This window comes from Vitis riparia, chromosome 6 (assembly GCF_004353265.1).
Source record: "Vitis riparia cultivar Riparia Gloire de Montpellier isolate 1030 chromosome 6, EGFV_Vit.rip_1.0, whole genome shotgun sequence".
In the NCBI taxonomy this organism is placed as follows: Eukaryota; Viridiplantae; Streptophyta; class Magnoliopsida; order Vitales; family Vitaceae; genus Vitis; species Vitis riparia.
Window position 1 is genome coordinate 3,231,721 of NC_048436.1, and position 23,346 is coordinate 3,255,066.

At 32.1% G+C, this 23,346-nt stretch overlaps 3 protein-coding genes across 5 annotated transcripts; all 3 read right to left on the reverse strand.

Moving 5' to 3' along the window:
• Positions 1–7,672: 7,672 nt before the first annotated feature.
• LOC117915735 lies at positions 7,673–11,590 on the reverse strand. Of its 3 annotated transcripts, none has more exons than XM_034831405.1 (7): positions 11,422–11,590; positions 11,234–11,274; positions 11,077–11,135; positions 10,339–10,527; positions 9,105–9,176; positions 8,082–8,257; positions 7,673–7,997 (listed from the first exon to the last, which is right to left on the reverse strand). In XM_034831405.1, the coding sequence occupies exons 1-7, from the start codon at positions 11,499–11,501 to the stop codon at positions 7,880–7,882; spliced, it is 735 nt and encodes a 244-aa protein (XP_034687296.1). In that variant the 5' UTR covers positions 11,502–11,590; the 3' UTR covers positions 7,673–7,879. The 3 variants fall into 3 exon arrangements, with proteins under 3 accessions (XP_034687296.1, XP_034687295.1, XP_034687297.1); XM_034831404.1 differs by having other exon boundaries at positions 11,077–11,140; XM_034831406.1 differs by having other exon boundaries at positions 11,077–11,145; positions 11,422–11,471.
• A 1,502-nt stretch (positions 11,591–13,092) lies between these two features.
• On the reverse strand, positions 13,093–16,019 carry LOC117915847 (lysosomal Pro-X carboxypeptidase). Its single transcript, XM_034831567.1, has 9 exons — positions 15,559–16,019; positions 15,226–15,412; positions 14,978–15,111; positions 14,774–14,886; positions 14,424–14,670; positions 14,129–14,284; positions 13,964–14,043; positions 13,805–13,854; positions 13,093–13,712 (listed from the first exon to the last, which is right to left on the reverse strand). The coding sequence occupies exons 1-9, from the start codon at positions 15,973–15,975 to the stop codon at positions 13,579–13,581; spliced, it is 1,518 nt and encodes a 505-aa protein (XP_034687458.1). The 5' UTR covers positions 15,976–16,019; the 3' UTR covers positions 13,093–13,578.
• A 3,915-nt stretch (positions 16,020–19,934) lies between these two features.
• On the reverse strand, positions 19,935–22,936 carry LOC117915671 (lysosomal Pro-X carboxypeptidase-like). Its single transcript, XM_034831299.1, has 9 exons — positions 22,339–22,936; positions 21,985–22,171; positions 21,761–21,894; positions 21,549–21,661; positions 21,207–21,447; positions 20,825–20,980; positions 20,658–20,737; positions 20,470–20,519; positions 19,935–20,172 (listed from the first exon to the last, which is right to left on the reverse strand). The coding sequence occupies exons 1-9, from the start codon at positions 22,753–22,755 to the stop codon at positions 20,045–20,047; spliced, it is 1,506 nt and encodes a 501-aa protein (XP_034687190.1). The 5' UTR covers positions 22,756–22,936; the 3' UTR covers positions 19,935–20,044.
• Positions 22,937–23,346: the final 410 nt, after the last annotated feature.

The window sequence follows — 23,346 nt, forward strand, 5'->3', positions numbered from 1 at the left end:
TACAAAAAAATGTATTTCTCATAAACATAAATTACAAAACTAGAACATTTATTTATAAATTATCCTTATTTTTAGTAAAAACAAAAAAAATTAAAAAAAGAAAAAGAAAAAGGAAATTAACAAGATGGGAATGGGAAATTTCCCTACCCACCTTGTCTTTTGTCTAGTCTTGTTTTGAGTATTCTCAGACGCGGGGACAAGAACTGACTCATATAATTGGGGTGGGGTCGAGACGTGATGACACACCTCCAACCCATCTCTATTTGCAATACGTAAGCCGCCATACAATAAACTCACACAAGGGCCTGAGAGTTGAGACTAGTGAATGATACTCATTCATGCTTTGCTCTTATCATTAATCTAAAAGACACTTCATGTTGTTGACTTTGATTATGGTTCCTTAATGGCTAATACTTAATTTTTTAATTTTTAATTTTCAATTTTGGGGTTCACCTTTTTCTTTGTTCCGAGGAATTGTCGGTTTAGGTAAGATAACAAAAGCTCTCATCCACTTTTATTTGTTAATTAATTGAGAAGAATATTCTAGTTTGGTTTGACCAATCCATTTGAATGTGGACCAAAAACATAATGGGAAAATATATAAAAGATTGAATTGGCTTTCTAGGTTTAGCGTGAATGCCGTGGGAGTTGAAATGTGGGTGGGTGAAGTGATGGGGCTCCCATTTCATATCAAAACACGTCTATAGTTTGAAAATTCAACGTTTCATAAGATTGTCTTATCTTCTTATAACAACTTGGCTTATTTGGTGTAGTTATATCCTTTATTTAAAAATATAATTCTTCAAAAAAATTAATTGTATCTACCTATCTATATATATATATATATATATATATATATATATATATATATATATATATATATATATATATATATATATATATAATTTAATTTTTATTTAGAAATAAAAAATTTATTTAATAATTCAATTCACCCGACAAATGCTTAATTATTGATTTATTTTTAATACGATAGAAAGTGATTTTACTTAAAACAAGAATAATTTAAAAAGTTTAAACATATTTTTTTAAAATTGTGTTTGATTTTCAGAAAATATTAAGAAAAGAAAAAAAAATATTAAAAAAATGGTTTTCTTATATTTTGTTATACGATAGAAAATACAAAAGAAAATAAAATATAATTAAAATTATTTATAAACTTATGCATTTTGAAATTATTTAATCATCTTTATATAATAAAGGAAAATAAATTAAATGAATTTGAAGAAACATTCAAAATAATTTATTAACTTTGAATCTATTTTTAATTTTTTCTTTTCTTGAAATTTTTGACTTTATTTTTCTTTTTCTTACATTTTCTCTCAATTTTACTGCCAACCAAACATAACCAAATGCAATTTTAAAGTGAAACATACATAGAAAACAAAATTAAAGGAGAGAAATACTAAAACAGGTATTGTTGGAATGAGGGCATGTATACTTGTGATGACCATGGTGAAGTAGGATTGAATTTTTTTCTTTTTAATTTTATTATTTTTACAACACAAAACATTTGAGATATCTTTTCATAACCCCTAAACACTTTTAAAAAATATATTTTCTTTAAAAATTTAAAAATATTTTCAAAATGCAATTAGTATTTAAAATTAAAATTATCTTTCAAAAGAAAATTTTTCTTAAAACATTCATAGAGTATGTAAGTAGCCAATGATGACTTGGGCGTGGTTAAATTGATTATATCTTTTGGTGTAACCAGTTATTTTTTAACTCGGGACCAAATTGGTTATTGGGTAATAAACGTGTTTGGTATCATTAAGTAATTTATTAGATAATCGAAAACAAAGGATATTAAATATTTATAATTAAAATTAAAAATATCTTTCAAAATATAATTTTAAATTAATATCTTAAGAAGTATAATTTTAAATTACCATATTTTAAAAAATATTTTTTAAAAGAATGGCATTTTTTTTTTTTTCAAAATTCCGATAGTGATGTTGGGCCCAAGGAAAAAGGCAAAATCTGGGCTTTTACTTGAATAATGCATGCCACCTATGATTGAGCCCAAACGATCCCTGACGTAGTGCTGTTATAGTCCAGTAGGGTAGGACAGCAGTGACCACAGTAGGTGATTTTGAAGAGAACAATTTGGAACGTAATCCTATTCGTTGGATGTTTGGATGAGCATGGAGAAGCCAAAGCTTCTAAAATTGGGTCATTCGATAAAGACCCATTACATGGCACGATGAGATAGGAATTTGGATCTGACACATAATATCGTACTCATATCTATCCATCCTTATGACGTCCTTATCCTCTCTAATAAAGAGGTCGTGTTTGGATGTCATTGTATAACCCATTCAATTATTATGTCAAAATGACTCATTTATAGAAAATTTTATTTGATAATAGTGTGAAAGTGTCATAGAAAAATTTATTAATTTTATATATTTTAAAATTATACAAATTTAAAATATTTTTTAATTATATATAATATATAATTAAAAGTATTAAATAACTAAGTAAAATTTTGTATATTTCGTTACAAAGATTAAAAATGTTCTATAATTAAAGTAATAAGCAAGTATAAGATTAAAATTATAATTTGCTTTCTATATTCTAAATATATTATAATTAAATTAATTAAAATTTTAAAGAACTAAAAATTAAAAATTAAAGCAAATAAAATATTTAAAATAATATATTTATAAGTGTTAAATAGATTAAATATACTATAATTGTGTTGATATATTAAAAGAATGTTAATTGATTATCATGCCGATACATATACAATTTATCACTATCACCCGCGTTTTTCATGTACGTTCTCACTCGACAACGAGTTAGAAAAGACTTTGAGTTATCACTTATTTTTGTTTTATTTTTAAAGAGAAAAACAAAATACGAAAGAAAAACTCTAAATATGACTTCTAAAGGAAAATCAAGTTTATGAAAAATCGAGTTTAAATTCAAGATTAGGGTATCTATTGGGAAGGTATGGTGGTAAACCATAACACCCCTCTAAGTTCGTATACATATGGTTTATACTAAATGAATTAAATGAATTATAACAATTAATTAATTAGTCATGATATCAATAAAAAGGAATGTGACAAATCAATATACATAAAAATAATTATGAAATCAAATTATAAGAATATGCAAGATAAATAATAAGAAAATTATGTAAAATGATTTATTGAAATAATAATAATAATAAAAAGATATTTAAAAAAATTAATTTTCAAAAAATTTTCAAGAATTTTATTAAAATTTTTTGAATTAATGATTTTAATTTGTTTTTTTTTTTTTTTTAAAAAAGAGTCAATTTATTTCAAAAAATGACTTGATTTAATTTTAATTGCATTGAATTTTCAAGAAAGTTATTTACATTTATTTTATCAAAAGAATTTAATACAAAATTTCAATTAAGTAATAAAAATGATTTTTACTTGCTTTTACTAGAAAATAATTGAATTTTTACAACTTTGTTTTAAAAAGTATTTTGATTTATTTTCATTTAAGAAAAGTAATTTATACTAATTATTTAAAAAAATATAACTTCATTTGCAAAAGAATTTTTAATAAATTTTTTTTATAGCTTTATAAACAAAAATGTTAAAATTCAATCCAATTTTATTAAGAAAGTGATTTCTACAACTTTAATTTGAAAAAAAAATAACTCTCATCATATTTCATTAAAAAAAAGAAAAAGAAAAATATTTAAATCCTCTATTTCTAAAAATTACTTTTAATCCAATTTTAATTAAGAAAAAAGAATTTATTATTTTTTTTAAAATAATAAAATTTTTGAACAATTTTATTAAAAATTAATTTTTGACACAACTTTATTTATAAAACAATTTTTGGACAATTATTATTAAAAACAATTTTCTAAATTTTCCTAAAAACACTTTTATAAATTTTTATTAAGAAAACTTACTTTTATTAAAAAGAATATTTTCTAAACTATTATCTTATTAAAACATGTTTGCTAAATTGTTCCACTTATTTAAACAATTTTTTTTATATTTAATTTTGTACACAACCAATAAATATTTTCTACACAACCAATAAATATATACTAGTGGGAAATAAAACGTGTATTCAAACAAGCTCACAACAAACTTAATATATTCCTACAACTTTTCGAGTCTCACTTTCTCCTATGAAATTCCATACTCCACGTGTCATAAATTCGTACTCAATCAAATAAAACGTGTATTCAAACATGCTCATAACAAACTTAATATCTTCCTACAACTTTTTCAGTCTTACTTTCTCCCATGAAATTTCATATTCCACGTTATCCAGCCAACAAAATTGCAGAATGAAGCAATGCAGAAAAAAAAAAAACTCAAATTTAAATATCCAAAAATTTGTAAAGTTCAAAATAAACATTCAAACTCAAATTCAAACTTCAAATTAGTCCATTAAATTTCATTAATTAAAAATGAGTCCGAATTAGTAAATATAACCAACACAAATATCTCACATGTTATAGGTTTTAGCCCAAAATTTTCAAATTAATAACCAAAATATAAACTCAATTAATTAAACTCAAAACATGATAAATTAAAATAAATTCCATTAGGTCTAAACTTAATATCCCATAATTCAAACCTAATTTAATATACAAATTTAAAATCACAACCAAAATTAACACAATTTAATATACAAACCTAAATCCACAACCAAAATTAATACAATTTAATATGCAAACTCACATATAAAATATACCACAATTGTCTCATGTGAACTCAAATTTCATTAATAACAAATGAACTCAAATTTCATATTAATTCAACAAAGTTTAAAATGTAACAAATAAAAATAAATTCAATTGGACCTAAATTTAATATTTCATACTTCAAGCCTAATTTAATATACAAACATAAATCCACAACTAAAACCAAATCAAATTTAATATGTAGAGCTCACATGTAATAAAAAAAACCAATAAATTTAATTAAGCCCAACTAAATATCCAATATGCATATCCAAATCTCAAAGTTTAAACATAAGGTTACAAATAAACATAAATGCACAAGCCCATACCCAAATCTTAAAACTCATGTATAATGGTCACAAACAAACACACAAGCCCAATTTTCAACAATAATTACTATTAAAATCAAAAGAAGGAAAAAAAAAAAAAACTTAGACGATTTCAAATTTTGGAAGGATGAGTAAGTGGCAGTGGAGAAGGTTGGGAATGGAGAATGAAAAATGAGAATAAAATGGAAGAAAAAATAAAATAAAATAAAATGGGTGAAATGAGAAAGTGAGAAAGTTGGGGAAATGGAAGAATGAGAGAGGGAAAAAGAGTCACCCGCGGGTAGTGGGTCGCCAGCGGCAGTGAGGGGTTGAGTTTTTGAAAATAATAATAATAATAAAGAAAAGAAAATAAAGAGAAAAAATAATGGAGAATGAGAGGAAGAAGTTGGCGGAAAAAAATGGGGCCGATTGGTGCGTCTCCGTGGTGAGTGGGAAAGAAAAATGGAGAAAAAATGGGGAAGAAAGGGGGGAGGGGTGGGGTTATGGGTGTTTGGACGTGGGGAGATATGGGGGTAAGTACTGGGAGAGTGAGAAAAAGGAGAGAAAAAAAGAAAATGAGAAAATGAAGAAAGGAAAAGAGGAAAATAATAAGAGTAATAATAATAATAAAATAAAAATATATAAAATAATAAAAATTAAGAATTAAAGGATGAGTGGATTAAAAATATTGTGATTTAATTTTAAGAGTAAAATTGGATTAAAAATAAAATTAGGATAAATTTTGAGGTCTACGCTATATCATCTAAAAACTAATTGATATTTAATAAGAGTAAATTAAACCTTTTATAACATTTAACTACCATCATTTGAGTGATCTATCCATGAACTTCAAAGCGGCATTGTTACACCCGACAAACACAAATACGAAAGATATGTTTGGTTGGTCAAGTATAATATGAGATAGGATAAGAGAATAAATATTATATTCTAATATATATTCCACCTTCTTGTTTTTATCCATTTACGTGGAATATATTTGTGATGTCCCATATTGGATAGGGGAGAATGTTTTTGACGCTATATATGTAGAGGCTCCTCTTAACCAGGTAGACGCGTTTTAAAGCCGTGAGGATCATCTAAAAACCAATTAATATTTAATGAGGGTAAATTAAACCTTTCATAACATTTTACTACCATCATTTGAGTGATCTATCCATGAACTTAAAAGCAGTTTTGTTACACTCGACAAGCACAAATACGAAGGATATGTTTGGTTGGTCAAGTATAATATGAGATAGGATAAGAGAACAAATATTATATTCTAACATATGTTCCACCTTCTTGTTTTTATTCATTTACATGGAATATATTTGTGATGTCCCACATCGGATAGGGGAGAATGTTTATGGCTCTATATATGTAGATGCTCCTCTTAACCAAGTAGACGCGTTTTAAAGCCGTGAGCAGGGAAAATGTTTTTGACTCTATATATGTAGAGGCTCCTCTTAACCAAGTAGAAACTAAAAAAATTATAAGCTAATATTAATATAAAATGTATAAATAGTTTTTATATATTGAATAACATAAAATAATTTTTTTATTTATAAAGATGAAATATTTTAATCATGAATGTTATATTCTAACATATGTTTCACCTTCTTGTTTTTATCCATTTACATGAAATATATTTGTGATGTCCCACATATGGGAGAATGTTCATGGCTTTATATATGTAGAGGTTCCTCTTAACCAAGTATACGCGTTTTAAAGCCGTGAGCAGGGAAAATGTTCTTGGCTCTATATATGTAGAGACTTCTCTTAACCAAGTAGCCTTTTAAAGGCTACACAGTTGGGAGTGGATCGTTATGATATGCATAACCCATTTATCATAAATTTATTTTTTTTAATTAATTTTTTGTTCTTTTATATAATCATTTTGCAAAATAATTTTTTATATTATAAATTAAATTTATGTTTAAAAAAGAAAAACTAAAAAAAATTATAAGCTAATATTAATATAAAATGTATAAATAGTTTTTATATATTGAATAACATAAAATAATTTTTTTTATTTATAAAGATGAAATATTTTAATCATGAATATTATTAAATATAAGAGAAATTTCAAAATTTTAAATAAAAAATATTGAAATATGATATAAATTTTATTTTAAACATAAAAAATAATATAAATTTCATATTTTTTTTTATTTTATAAATTAAATATAAACATAATATATCCTAATGAATATTTTATCTTAAAATATCATATTTATAGACATATGTATCCCATGATTCGATATCCTATGGATATGATATCTTAGGTAGTATTTGTTTTTTGATTAAATAAAAAAATAAAAAATATTTGACTTTTTCTATTAAGTTAAAAGTGATATGTTGACATCATCCAATATAACTAAATTGAATCTATTAATAATAAGTTTACTTTAATATAAAAAACCAAATATTTTAGTCAAAAAACAAACACCACCTTAAAATATACATGTTCTATCGTATTCTATTGTGTCCTCACTTACCAATCAAATGTGGGCTAAAAGTATCATATTATTTCTTCCTTGAAAAGGACGCGAACCACCGGTACCCATTCCAACTTTCATTCTCTCCGATTCGTCCAGAGTTCTGTCAGGCCTTCAATTTTCCCAAATCACTATAGGCCGTTACCTTATCCACCACAGTTTGCAAAATGGTCGTCAATTAAGTATACAAGGAATACAATAATAGTGCCAAAATCAAGGGCACCAACAACCCAAAATAGTCTGGTTAAAGATAACAAGAAATAAATCTAAGAATGCCATTATTACAAAAGCTGCTCTGCAAAATTTTGTCTTGAATGTGGCATTTATGATTTTGTAAAAATCCAAGGCAATTTCGACAGGCCATCTCATTTCTCTTCCAATAAAAGTGTTGTGCAAGACAGAAGTGATGCTAACTCCTCTTCTGCTGCCAACCCAAAACCTTGCCATCTTATTCTACCAAACTTGTCAACCAGGAACATATACCTGTAGAGTAAAAATGTCAAATGAGTAACAACTTTATCAGGCTATCCACGATAGAAATGAGAAAATGAAACCAGGTTTCTGTACCCAGTCAGAAGGTTCAATATTTTAAGCTCTTTTCTGAAGTAGTAATGGTCTCCAAATGAATAAACAATCTGCCTTTGGAGCACGCTCTTTCCATCAGGCTTAGATTTCTTCATTATCCGGAGAAGTAGCCGCTTAATTGGATTCAATGATAGGAACCATGAATCCACAAATGAAACCTGAAAATACAATAAGGTGTTCTTAATTTGCATCCAGTGATTTAAAAGAATACTATCAAATGACAAGAAATAGCAGTTTAATTGTATCCATGCTAAGAACCATGAATCCACAAATAGGAATAGAAATAGGAAATTCAGTAAGTTGTTTGTAATCTGCATTTAACGACAACAGCAACAAAGTTAATAAATTATTAGAAGTGCCTGAAAAGTTGGTACTTAGACTAATGCTTCCTTGGTACCATGCTGAAGTTCTAACATTGTTAACTGGCCTCAAATATAAATATTTTTAATTCAACACAACTTTCTTGTGTATATAATCAGCTCAACACAATATTACTATTAAATATATATATATATATATATATATATATATATATATATATATATTGCAATCCTCGTCAATACATATTTTTTTTCATTTGAAATGACTAATTATGGTCATAATACACACACAATGTGATGCCTTGTTCTTCAGTTCTTTCCCAATTTTTTCTATCATAGTAATGCAATTCTTGGATCTATATATAGGGCTAGCTACACAGGTGATATGATCACGAAAAACTTAATTTACAAGGAGAGCAACTTACTAGGAAGAGATGAATCTAAATATAAATCTATTATCTCACTAGAATGAACCTACCTCTATATTCACTGATGATTATGATTATTAATCTGGCACAACACAAAATGGAAATGAATTGATCAAAGGTGCCAAAAGTTATTCTACTAGCCTTCTTGGATCTAGAACTCAACAAGGGAATAAAACACTCCAACATGTATCTAATAATGATCCAAAACCATGAGTGAGAAGCTGTACAATCTTTCAAGTAAAGAGAAATTAAAGTACCTCATACAGCTGAACATTTTTTGAGTCACTGAAGGCATCAAAAAAGGGTTTGCTCCAAGAATCAATCATAGCCTGTGGAAGAAAAGAATATTATATGGTAACAGTAACTACAAGCCAAAACCTCTAACCACAAGCTCAAGTCCCTAAGACATGTAATCCATAAATTTTTTGATTTAAGACAAACACAGGTCCCAGGCAATTAACATGTGCAAAGATTCGTGAGTTTCATGTTTGCTCCATGTTCTATTATATTTTGAAAAAAAAAAACCTGAACAGAGATTAACAGTTCCTAAGTCAATCCATGGGAATATTTAAATTATTTCCTTAATTGAATTGTGGAACATAATTGCATCCTACAAAAGATATTAAATAATTTTGCAGAAAATATGCAAACCTGAAGATTAAACAAAATTGTATTTCATAGCACATCATTTGGAAGCACCCAAACAATGAAAATAACTAAACAAATACACTAAAATGACATGCTGAGTGACCAACTGGGAATTCCACACAGGAATAGAGATGCTCAGTGAACTTAAAATTGCAACTCTACCTAATGAATTAACTATTAACACTTCAAATAAATGTAGCAAGCTATCATTATATGAAGGCATCATAGGCAGATTTTTGCAGCAGCCTAGTAGCAATTAAAGGCCAATAGTAACAATTAAGATAATTATCACACAACAAATGGTTTAAGACCAATTGTAGCATATATCAGCAAACCAGGAATCATATGCAGTACTAGCAAAAAGTGGAGTGGCCATCAGCATGTTACCCATGGCTTGCAATTTACAAACTAATAGTAAATCTTTTTGACCCAATCCAACTTTGTTTAAATTTTCAAATCTACAACCAACTTTAGATGCCAAGTTTTACAATACCTTTAATTATTTGGCCCTGCTTCACAAAATTTCAACCAAATCTCTCAGCTACTTGTCTAATGTTTTGGCTAATCTTTTTCCAGCTGAAACTCACCCCAATTTCTCCTGATCTTAGGTAAATGTGCCGGACTAATAACTGAATTCTAAAAGCATCCTCCAACAAAGTACAGCTTTGGACAAGGATGATGAAAATGCACTCTTGTTACAGAAAAGCTAAACACTACCACTCAGGAAGTGGTTATTAGAGGTTTTTCTTCTAAATTCTAGAATTGATAAACATGGAATAAGATGGAAAGTATTTTAAGTAGTATCCTAAACATAAACAACCAAACAAGGCCAAAATTTCAAACCTGAGAACTAGCTCGAAATGAAAGACACAATAAAGATGCCTTAGGAATGTCCAATTTGCTGGTGCCAGCCTCATTTCCATGGGAACTAATGGGCAGCTTAAGACTTCTACCATCCGAGTAGTTCACTTCTAATGCAGGAAACTTCACAGCTGCCATAGCTGGAATTATAATTTTATTTGCCATGGCAATCTGCACAAATAGCACTAACAAATTCAAAATATAAACAAAAAAGGGACTTCAAAGTGGAGAAGTACATGCCGTAAATATCCACTAAAGACGTGATATTTCAAAATCAAGTAAAACCCATCATAGAGTCCCCATTCCCCAGTTTAAGCTGTAGCTAAAATTAGTTCAATTTGATTATTGCAATTTGCAGAGTTTGGTTTCCTAAAAACACTTTTCAAGATGGTTTTTTTTTTTTTTTTTTCCTTAGGCAAAAACACCTAAAGGAGGTGCACCAAGGAAACAACTTTTCAAGATGTTATGACAAAATAATTTCTCAATGGATGGTTTAAACTCATTGAATCCAAGTAAATTTCAGCATGCTTGATATAATTTGGAGAACCAACATAGGTACCGATCTTTTACTTCACACCATAGTGTGAGAATCTAATCAATTGAACAGTTCAGACTGAATGGAAGCCATGCCCTTAAGAAGAACCTCAAAAATTGAACTTTGAAAACAAAATTCAGATCCAACAAAGTAATGGATTTGAAATTTGAAGACTATAACATTACCTTACCACCATGTTGCTTGAATTCAGACATGTCAGCGAAGTAACCCCTATTCATCTCATCTGCACTGCCCTAAATCACATTAAAACAGTATTGATTGAAATTCAATTCATTTTAACTCATAGTCAGCTAGGGCTTCTACAAATATATCGAAACTTACAGCCGAGCCCGCTCCTTCTCAAACGCTTCCTTATTCCCCAACTGCGATCACAAGGTTTCAGTCAGACCAAGATCACATTAAAAGAAAAAAAAACGGAACTCGAATCCAGAAAGCCTCCTTTTTGTAGGGTGAAAGACATAGTTTGTTAGATTTTCTGACCAACCAAACAGAATGTGAGAAGAAGGGACCTGGTAAATGTCGAGGAAGCGAGTGGAGGTTCTGTGGGCGAGATGGTGAGAAGGAAGAAGAGGGACACTGGGTGGTTCATGGCTGCCGAGTTGACGACTCAGAAGAGTCGAGGACCGAGTCGAGGCCGAGTTCAGAATCAAGCGATTCAACCTCATCATGTCTTGATCCAACAACGTCGCCCCTCACTCGCCACAACCCTTAAAAACCAATATAAGTTTTAGGCACCCAGGATTGGGCTTCTGGCCCTTGCAAATTGGAGTTGGGCCTGGTTTATGCTTTGGAAAAGTAGGATTGGGCTTATTATGGGCCTATTCCAGCCCATATTTGATTTTCTGTCTACACATAAGGGGTCAAAATTTGGCCAATTAGCCCGCCCGAGCCAAACCCACTGGATCCAAAAATGGTACATAAGTAGGCATGTGAACCCTGGCCTTTAACTTGAGTTCAGGCTGGGCTCGGGCTAGGCTGAAAATTTGATTCCTCGCCTAAGCCCAGTCCTAGGCCTAAGCATTCAATCTATGTTTTGTAAGTCTCTTTTAAACAGTAGAATCACGTACTTTCCACCAAACATAGCCTAAGTTTGAATCTCTCGTATGTTGAAAGTTAAAATAATTAAATTTTCATTGTGGGCTTAGGATTTTTCAATCCAAACCACAAGCCCAGGTTGTTTGAGTCTAGCTCGAACCCAGGCCCCGTCTAATCCGATCGCTTTGCATGTTCATCGAGACATGATTATTAGACTGATTGGTCAAATTGGATATATTTAAATAATTATTACTTGAGTCATAAATTCCTCAAGCACAACTTTTATCACGTCGGGTGTTAGGAACTGTTTTTTAAAAAATAAAAAACTATTTTTAGACTTAAAAACAACTGTTTTTAAAAACAAAAAACAGTTCTAACATTTTTTGTTATTGTTTTATATTTCTGATTTTTAAAAACATAATGAAATAAAGAATAACTTATAAAAAACAAGTAAAAGTTTTTTTCACCTGTTTTTAAAAACAATAAAAAAAATACACACACTTTGTTATTTATCTTTTATATAGAATCAATATTTTTTGTTAGACAAATTAACTCTAAATTAAACAAAACTTAATATATTGAATTTGTTAATAAGTCTATTAGGACTTGTTTGACCTTTTAAAAATGATTTTTAAAAATAAGTTTTAGAAAACATAACTAATCGAACCTTTATTCACAAAATAAAATATTTTCTCAAAAAAAATATTTTAATTATTTTCCGATATTTTTACTTATTTTGTGTGAATGATTCCAAAACAAATAAACTCAGAACATTTTAAGTTTTTAAATAGACTTCCATTTAAAAAACGTTATGTTTTAATTTTTAGTATAAGTGACAATTTTAACAATTGATGGCAGGATTTAAACAAACAGGTCAGTTGGCCACATCTCTGAAGGGTTCAATGTGAAAGTGTGGAGAATAACCGGAGCCGAGAACCCATCAATGTAGTGGTTTGTTGGTCCACTAGATCAATCATGCCTCCCAACCAAAAACTATGTAATAAAAATCCGGGACATTGAAAATTATGACTCAGAAGAATCAGAAAAAGCTTGCAGAAGTTGCAAATATTCTAGCTAGTGGCCACGCTTTACAGAACACCACTAAGTTGCTTTTTTCATCCAAAGGGACCAACAACACACAAAACTGATCATATAGATGCTCTGTACATCAATATAAGTAATATCACTAGGGAAGTTATTGTAGTTGACTGAGGACTCCACCACTCAGAATATTGGGCAATGGAGGAGTGGGTCTTAATGGGGGGTGACATGCCCTCCAACACGTCCTGGTAACTTTGGCAACCCATCTTCTCTTGTGCCCCAAAAGCCCTTATTATTCTAAGTTTTTGTGGCCTCAATAGGAAAAAGGTAAAACCCTTTCCTCTTTCTTGCCCCCACAAACGCTAGCAGTGTAAAGGTTTTTTGGCATTTCATTTCCCCACTGGTGCCTTCCACACAAGGAGTTTCGTAAATGGTTTTGCGGAGAAACGTGCAGTATCCTCACAATGATTCCAAATGGAATATTACCCACATATATATGCATATATAATTGTGGTTTTGATCTCCACTATGATCACTACTAGTACATATTAATATTGATTTTGGAGTGGGTTTTGTAATTGGACACTGTTCTATCGTCTGTTGGCAAGATCAGTGTAGTACTTATCCATCCACCCTTTGATGATCTCCACCTCCATCTTTCTCTGCATGACCAACCACTGTGGATCACTCTTCTGTGACGGAAGTATATCCAAGCAATGAGATCCTGCAAACCACAGTTATTAACTCTTTTGAGAACTTGTCCTTAGATTTCTCAAACACTTGGTAAATTGAGTAGATATCATTTTCTAGCCTTACCATGCCTTGTGTAGACAGCCACAAGAGTGTCTGAAATGTTCTCCAACACCCTATTTATATGAACAAACACCAAAACCATGCAGTTAAACTATGAAGTTCAAGTAATTTTAGCATGCATATTCCTATCCAGAAAAGGGTTTTGGTTAGTTCTTTTGTTACCCGCCGCTGCTGTAAGGGTCTCTCAGCCCATTTGAGAAGATGATGTTGCTAGCAAAACTGTGGAGAATCAACTTGATATCCTGCTATTTGGCATTGAAAATGTTCAATTATATCTTGGGAAATATTCGATAAAATGAGGTAAGAAATTAATTAACATATACGTACTCGTCCTCCATAGTAAGTAGTAACCCAATGAGGCCGAGGCGAGACACTGTACAAGCTGTTGCACTCCTTGATGAATCTATTTAGATTGAAAGGTTCTGGTTGGAACATGGTATCATTGGTAGCATGGCCTATGGGCAACACCATCTCACTACATTTCTATACGCACAACCATAAATTAAACTTAGTAGACAATTCTTAATTAATTAGCACTCACATACATGAATATATATATATATATATATATATATATATATATATATATCTAAAGAAATGGGAACATTGAGATGTGAGTTACCTGCCACCTCCAGCCCAAATATGTCTCAGTGGGATAATTGAATTCTTTTGTGTCATAGCATGATCTTTTTCCTGCTATGGCGACAAGGCCGTGAAAAATCCGGCCAAGTGTATCAGTTCTTTTAGATGCCCCATTGATGCCTTTGCAGACCACAGTAACAGGATAAGTTGGTGGTTCATTATATTGAGCTGCCTCAGCGTATATGGAGTCTAAGTAGTCCTTCAGTTCAAAAGAGCTTTCTAAGTGACTGCAAAAGAACAAAGGGAATATGAAAGCCACAAATTAACACTAAGACTTTTAGAATCCGTGAGAATTAACTTCAATAAGGGCAGACAGAGGCTGATATATACGCGCAAGTTTTGAATCTCTTGCTAAGGATTGAGAGACCATTGGGCTTGGAAGCGATTCTATCGATTTCAGACCAGGATCTTCTTATGGTTCTGTAGCAACTCTCACTAGCTTCCTGCAAACAGTACCCCCACATAAACTTTTTAAATCAAGGTCTAAAGTTTATAGTTGAAAAAAATTAAGGTGAAGATATGTTCAATTATTACTCTAAAATCCTTGGTGACAATAGAATAGTATCCAATTTCTGGTGCAATCTCATCAAAGTAAAGGATGGGAGCTGATGAAGCTAGAGCACCAAGGGCGATGTGGGGATATTTTAGCCGGAACCATGAAGCCAGCACTGGAAAAAAAAAAAAAAAATAGAAATGGAAGATCTGTAGAAGTAGTAGCTGGAAATATTGAAGCGATTACTTTATTTATTCTTGAAGAGGAGGCTAGCTATTTAGTAACATACTTCCTCCATAAGATCCTCCAATGACGATGACCGGGGAATTCTGTGCATGTAACCTTTTCTTTACATGCATGAGCACAGCTGCATAATCTGCTATAGCTTGGGCGGAGTTGAAGTAACCAAGAGTGCTAGCATTTTTCAGGGCTACTTTGGTTGATCCAAATGGTATCGACTTCCCATAGTATCGATGCTAAGAAGAATAAAACAGTTTATAAAAGCAAAGATTGTAAATTAGCCATTGAAATTAAGTAAGAACCCTTGAAATCTGCAGCAAAATGAGAGACACTTCCACAATTTATATATATATAAAAAAACCATTGAAATCAATATTCTCACCTCTATGTAGATGAGGAGAGCATCAAACCGAGCAGCGTTATCATTGAGAAACCCTATATTAACTAGATCACCATCCAAGGGAGCTTCTGCACCCAAATAAGCAAAGATTGGAGCACCAGCTTTGGCACCACCCCAGTGCTTAAAATTCATCACATATCTTTGCCGAAAAGTTTTGTAACTTTCAGGCCTGTAGTTGAAGTGATCAAGAGTTTGGGCGTAGAAAAATGTCTTGAGATCCTTATAAAAAGATTCAGACACAGCTGCAGGTTCAGGGTTTCGGAGGATTCCTCTACTGAGTGGCCCTAGTCTGGGCACGTTAAACTGAGCAGCAGAGACACAGCATGAGAGGATTAAAGTTGGAATCAGAAATGGAAGCCATTGAAGTGAGTAACTAAGAGAGTAGTACGTCATGGCCATGTATTGAGAGGAATATTATCTGGATCAGCTCAAGCTGTATATGAAGATTGGACTGATTTCATAGCTATATATATAGTATATAATCCTAGCTAGTTTGTTTTATTATATGATGAGATTCTGCTGACTTAGAAGAAATTGAAACGATAATATCAGTTTATGCTGGTGCTATGCTGCCACTTTACCATGCCACCAACCTTCATCCGAATCACAATTAACACAAGAATATTTTGGAATGATTATTGTAAAAGGACTTTTAGCCTCTTGTATTTTGGTGAGTATACAGTCTTCTCAGAAACATTATAATCGAGAATGAGTTGAAGTTTGAATATTTAAAAAAAGTGTTTTAAAAATATCTTTTTACAATATGATACCTTAGAAAAAAAAAAGATTTTTGCTTGAAATATTGAATAAAAATGGGTTGGAAATATTAATTCAGCTGTAAATTCCACTATTCATAAGCTTAGATGCAAATTAAGGGAATTGATACCCCAGTTAATAGCTGAAAATTAATAATATGCATCAAAATTCTTATATAGAAAAAATGAAAAAAAAAAAAAAAGACAAAAGAAACAACCTGATTTGACCTTCAAATGGCACATGTGAGCTAATTATTAGCACAATATTAATAGACTATGCTTTTTGTCACAAGCATGAAATTAATCCTAAAATTTTCATACTGTGGCATTTAGAAGCCCCTTAAATAATCAACCTCTTTTAACCTCCATGAGATGCACAAGTGATAACGACACAACTTACAAATAAAAATCTTAAACTTGTATTAACTTTCAAGTAATTATAAGACAACGGTCAAAACTTTCTCTAAATGAGTCATAAAAAGAAGATCTAATAGGATATACTTTATATAAGCACTAACGTCTCTATCCACGTTTTAGGAATTAACCCCCCTATTGTAGGAGCTCATCCTAATTCCTTGACCATATGTATAATGGAAAACAAGCTTTCCATTGGGCTAGACACCACATTGCATTTCTAACTCCGCCATTAGCTCATACCGCACTTATAGATCTTATTACACCATTAATTGCCTGTCACCTATCCTATAATTGCAAAGATTTAGTTTACTCGTGATACATGTCTAACAAGCTTCTTAGCCCACCATATATCTCATATGTAAGATACCTTGCAATATCCCATATCAAGTATCATCTCCTTGATATATATACCAACATCTTCTTACTTTCCTTGATGTGCTAAAAGCCCTTTGCTTGGGCTTCTCCCAATGTCAAAGTGTTACATCCTTAACTAGGCTTCTAGGTGTCATGTTGTTAGAGTGCAATGACCCTTGGTTTTTCACAAATGTGTAACTATTGTACCATGTTAAGCTCCCACTTAACTCACTAATATATGTATAGACAATTTATGTGTGCCAAGCCCTTTCTTGGCCCACATCTTTGGTGCAAAGTTCTTTATGTGTGCTAAGTCTTTTTCTCAACTCATAGCCTACATTTGTTGCATTATCTATTCATACATGTTAACCTTATCGATTCCTTTCATCCCAAGCATGCATCATGTCATATGCCATAATTGCATCCTATTATGTTACACTCATGGGTTGTATCACACTCATAGCAATACACTGAGGCATGAATGCTAGCAAGACTCATCATTAAACCTTACTCATGTTTGAAGCTCCATGTCTCACTTTTGGAACGGTATAATTATTGTCCTCATATTTTATCACCACCCTTAGAAAGAGAGAGCCACCTTCTCTCCACTTCAAAAGTATTTTTTTTTTGAGACTTTTACCAATCTAATGGGAAGAAACATCATAGGTACTTTGACAAACATAATGTATTTTCTTTGATATAAAAATGTCTAGAAAAATATTTTCATCACTCAAAAGCTCCTTCACAAGTAATCCCCTTAGTAGAAAAAATTAATCCCAACCTAATGAAATCTTACACTTAAATTTTTACTAAGTCAAGTCACTCATGTGATGCCTTTGCATATGCATGCCCACATTTTGCCACTATATGTTGCCACCCTCAAGTAAGCACTAAGGCTATGTTTGATTGCAGGAAAATTTGAGGGAAAATACAAGGGCCAGAAAAGAAAGTATAAAGGAAAACTAGGACGAAAAAAAAATGTGAAATAAAATAAAAATAAAATTAGAAGTCAATAAATTATTTTTATTTATTATTTCAAACTCATTTTACTTATTTTAACTCATTAATATAAAGATTAAATAATTTAAAAATATATAAATTTTTAACTAGTTTTAATTATATTTAATTTTTTATATAGAACAACCAAATATGAGAAAATAATTTTCCTTTGTTTTTATTTTCTTTTCTTAATATTTTTCGAGAATCAAACATAACCTAACATTTTGACTAACACCCATCCCCTTGCACTACCATACCACACAACCTTACAACCATCCCCATTTGTCACCTTGTCATCAATACAGCATGTTATCTTTAGAGTTTGACAGGTGCTCATGGGTGTAAAATACCACCACATACAGTTGTAAAAATATATAGCAACTATAATTGCTAGTTTGAGAAGTAAGATGAGGCCGACTACTAAACAAATACCGTAAAAGTGCAGTTTATTAACTCATAAATAACAAGAATTCTTTAACCTAAGGCATAAAATGGAGCACCATCCATCTAAAATTGCTTTTTCTTCTTGCTTGTGGTTGGTGAAAATGTATCCTTATTGGCCAGCACAACCCAATTAATGGGTGCCTATTTTCCTTCTTATAATCATGTTAAATTTTGGTCTACCATATTGGATCTTTTTTATATTAATATCCTAGATAAGGTGGCTGCTCACTTCGATAAGGAAAATATTTTTATGTCTCTTTTCAGCCGTCTCCACGTATGAAAATGTGTCCAAGTTCTTGCGCCATTTTCACTTTTAGTGGACTTCTACGATGACATAATCCTGTGATATTATCCAAATGACGTATGATTTTTGTCATTAATTTGTTTGACCCATGTTGGGTGGACGATGCGTAATGATTATGAAAACCATTTGTTCTTAGTTGGTGCTTCCTGCAAAATAACCACATTTTGGTAACATCAATTTTGTCCTCTTCAATCAAATTTCATAATCTTTTCTCATCTATAAAAATTAATTTTTCCAAAGGTTCGCCTGTTGTCAAGAAAGAACTGATTTGAATCGCATGGAATAGGAGTTCAAGAGGGAGTTAATTTGCTTTTGTGTATTCTCCGATCGTTTGCAGTTCATTGGGCCAATGGGCTTCTCGCTGGCCATTTTTGGAGCATGAAATTTGGAAAATTATAGGCTGAACATGCTCATTAGCCCAAGTAAAGCTACTATTTCAACAGACCACCCGGACATGAAAATCTGGCTTTGCAAAAATCATTTTTTTCAGCACACGAGCCAATTCTTTTTCATCATTCAAGGTTGAGATTGACTTCCCCTCTTTGCCATTCAGGGGCACAAAGCCCCGTGGGAGCAGTTGGAGGAGTCTGTGTCCAGAAGCATGTGAAGCCCGTGGATCCAAAAAATCAGAAAAGCACGGAGAAGGTTCTGAAAAATCAAAAGAATGGCCACACTTCGGAAGACACCACTAGATTGCATTTTTACTTTGTAGTCCAAACCAACAACAATGAACACACTGGCACTTTCAACCTCCCCCATTACCCACTATTTGTAATGGAAGATGATCATCCCTGATCTCAACCTTTCCTTCCAAAAACTCCTTTCCCATATCTACTTTCAAGTTTTTGAGATGGGTGTGAAGAAGTATGGCATGATCACTACTAGGAATCACTCCTACTTAACTGGGAAATGTCCCCTTTTGTGGGTTGCCCATTGCCTTCCAACATAATGTTGGGTTCTCTTCAACTTTAGAGCCTTCATGAGAATAGAGACAAACAATCCCCCACAGGAACAGTTCTAACAATGTGAGCAAGACAAGTAAATTAGACGTTCAATTCCAATGGCATCATAATATAACCTATACATTTAAACCATTAAAATTTATTTTATTTTATTTTTAAATTCAGACATAAGAAACATAATACAATCATTTCCTCTAGTTAATATTCGAACAGGGTCCTTTTCCTTGTGGCATCTAGGCATCTAGATCAGCATGGTATTGAGCAATCCAACTTTCAATGATCTCAACCTCGGTCTTTCTTTGCATAATCAGCCACTCCGGATCAGTAGACTTTGCAGGAAGTATATCTAAGCAATGAGACCCTGCGAGATAAGGATCTTATCAAAGACAAATTCCACCAATATTCTCTGGACAAAAGTTAGAATATGCACATGATGGCGAAACAATCCACTTAATTTGTACTTTTCTATTGAAATTTTCCCATATGCTTAGTTTACTTTTCAATTATAGCGTATTGGATGCCATTCTAATCGATATCTACTATGTGATTTTTTTCTTTTTTTCTTTTGCCATGATAGAGCCATTCTAACTAATATATATTTGCATTCTTCTAATTTTTGTTTTTGTTTTGGTGGATTGTAGTAGAGTTGAGCAGATACCATTGACAGTATGAATGGCCAGAACAGTATGGGATATGTTCTTCAATACCCTGTAATTAGAGACCAAAAGAAGAGGAAAAACAATAACTTAAAACTGGGTCAATTAGATTGAGGACATACACACCCCACCAAACCTAAAAAACAGAAAGAAATTCAAGAAGAAATGGTTTTTTATTTTATTTTATTACCCGGCGCTGCTATAAGGATCTCTTAGGCCATTGGAGAAGATGATGTTGCTGGCAAATCTATGGAGAATCAGTTTTATATCCTGCAATTGACATAAAAACAATGTAGATTATTTTGTAATTAATGGTGATAAATACAATGAAAAAAAATAAAATTACAACAAACATACATGGCCTCCATAGTAAGTTGTGATCCAATGAGGCCGAGGGGGGACGTCGTATAAGCTTGTACAGGCCTGGATGAAGGTGGTTAGATTGAAAGGCGAGGGTTGGAACATGGTGTCATTGTCGCCACGGCCTATTGGCATTACCATCTCACTGCATGTCTGCGCACAGAGGGCAGGAAGAGGGTGTGCTTAACACAATTGAACATCATATATTTTGCCAAATTTCTAACTCTGTTGCCTCCAAGTCCAAAAAACAGGGGCTCTGTTTGATAATAGGACCATGTGAAATACTCATAAAATACTTCAAAACCAGCAATGTAATGTAAATGTTACTGATAACCATATGATTATACTTAGTATTGTTATCATATAAGTATGTGGTTACCTGCCATCTCCATCCCTCACTTGTTTCAGTTGGATTAACACTTGTGTTGTAACAAGACCTATTTCCTCTATAGGCAACCACACCTGCAAATATCCGACTAAGAATATCACTTCCTTCTGGTGCTCCATCAACCCCTCCACACACCACAGTAACAGGGTACCTCGGTGGATGATTATATTGAGCTGCAACAGCATACATTGTCTCCAAGTAGTCCTTCAGCTCATTGGATTTGTTCAACTCACTGAAACAACAGAGGAAAAAAAATCAATGAGTCTCAAATCAAGTCCTAGCTTTTGAATATGATTTAGAACAGGGAGATGGAGACAAGTAAGAGTTATTTACGCGCAAGTACTGAATTTCTTGCTAAGGATTGACAGACCATTGGGCTCAGAAGCTACTCTATCAATTTCAGACCATGATTCTCGTATGGTGCTGTAGCAACTCTCACTGGCTTCCTGCAATTTATAACAATAGCCCATTATATGAACAGTAATTTTTCTTTAGTCCAATGTGTATGGTGGAGAAAGAACAGATAGAAATTTGAGTGGTCATACTCTGAAATCCTTGGTGACAATGGAATAGTATCCATTTTGGGGTGTAATGTCATCGAAGTAAAGTATGGGAGCAGAGGAGGCCAGAGCTCCCAGGGCAACATGGGGATATTTCAGCCGGAACCATGAAGCAAGCACTGAATTATGAAAAAAGAGATAGCAACAAAGCTCTTCAAGGACATGTTATGAAAAACCATTGAGATTAAGCACTTGAATTGGTAACTTACTGCCCCCATATGAACCTCCTATGACGATGACTGGGGAATTCTCAGCAAGCAATTTCTTCTTTATATATTCAAGTACCTCTGCGTAATCTGCTATAGCTTGGGCCGAGTTGAAATACCCTCGAGTGCTTGCATTTTTGAGGGCCTCTTCTCTTGATCCAAATGGAATTGATTGCCCATAGTACCTATGCTGACAAACAAGCAAACAACTCACACCCTCAGAAATTATTTTCAGCCATTACACATCCATACAATTATCGTTCAATGTGAGTTTATATAAAGCACTCCCCTACACTTAAAATGGTGTTGGGGTCTCAGCATTAAGTTCCATATATATGTATATATAAATATGCTCACCTCAATATAAACCAGGAGAGCCTTAAACTGAAGGGCGTTGTCTACAGGAAATCCTACACCAGTTAAGTCAAAATCCAGAGCTGCTTCTGCACCAAGATAAGCAAATATGGGAGCGCTAGCATTTGCACCACCCCAGTACTTAAAATTCATCACATATCTCTGCTGAAATGTGTAGTAGCTTTCAGGCCTGTAGTTGAAGTGATCTAGTGTCTGGTTGTAGAAAAATGTTTGGAAGTCATCGGAAATCAACTCGGAAAATATTTCCGACTCCCGCAGAATTGTGCTCAGCCTAGGCAGTTTAGAGGGAGTTGCAGTGGCACAAGTGGGGAAGATGATAAGAAACATTAAAGAAAGCAGCCATTGCAATGAAATCATAAGAGAGGAAGAGTTCATGGCAGTTGACTTTTGGGGCTTCATAGTTGTTTGTAAACTTGGCAATGATGTACACCAACCGTATATTTATATATCATAAAGCTCAATTGAATTGAGTAGGAAAGAGGTCATCTATGAATTAAAGGGGTTAATTGATGGGTGTGGTTGGCAGAGTTGGATTATTATCATCATTCCAGATACTTAAACGGCTGGCAGGGTTAATTGAACAGGAATTTTTTTTGGCTTGGCAAAGGGAACAGCCGACGACAAATTTGGATTTAGGGGAGGTGACAATAGGCGACTCAGCCAAAGAACCTGGAGGAGCCAAAAGAAATCAAAGTTTGATTATGGTTTTGATGACATCTCACCTAATTTTTTGAAAAGGAAACATGATGAGCGGGAAGTTTAAGTATATTTTAGCAATCATATTTCCGAGGACTTTTTGCAATTTTTTATTTGTTGGTCAAAGTTTCTAGATTTAGCTTGGTTACATGCTACGATGAATAGTAAATTCTTATAAAGGAAAATGATTGTAAATTATAATAATATAAAAAAGGGAAATTAAAATTAAATAAAAATTTCATTTTTATCATCTGAATTTCAAAAGATTAGGTAAATCTAAAGGAACTCTTACGA

Excerpts from the sequence above, each read along its gene's own strand:
- LOC117915671 (XM_034831299.1), bottom strand. The coding sequence starts at position 22,755 with ATGAAGCCCCAAAAGTCAACTGCCATGAACTCTTCCTCTCTTATGATT. Across the intron at positions 22,172-22,338 it reads CTCTCCTGGTTTATATTGAG|CATAGGTACTATGGGCAATC; the intron begins GTGAGCATATTT and ends CTTGTTTGTCAG. Across the intron at positions 21,895-21,984 it reads AGGAGGTTCATATGGGGGCA|TGCTTGCTTCATGGTTCCGG; the intron begins GTAAGTTACCAA and ends TTCATAATTCAG.
- LOC117915847 (XM_034831567.1), bottom strand. The coding sequence starts at position 15,975 with ATGGCCATGACGTACTACTCTCTTAGTTACTCACTTCAATGGCTTCCA. Across the intron at positions 15,112-15,225 it reads TGGAGGATCTTATGGAGGAA|TGCTGGCTTCATGGTTCCGG; the intron begins GTATGTTACTAA and ends TTTTTTTTCCAG. Across the intron at positions 14,671-14,773 it reads AAGAGATTCAAAACTTGCGC|TCACTTAGAAAGCTCTTTTG; the intron begins GTATATATCAGC and ends GTTCTTTTGCAG.
- LOC117915735 (XM_034831404.1), bottom strand. The coding sequence starts at position 11,580 with ATGATGAGGTTGAATCGCTTGATTCTGAACTCGGCCTCGACTCGGTCC. Across the intron at positions 11,275-11,421 it reads GCTTCCTCGACATTTACCAG|TTGGGGAATAAGGAAGCGTT; the intron begins GTCCCTTCTTCT and ends TTGTGATCGCAG. Across the intron at positions 7,998-8,081 it reads ATATTGAACCTTCTGACTGG|GTATATGTTCCTGGTTGACA; the intron begins GTACAGAAACCT and ends TTTACTCTACAG.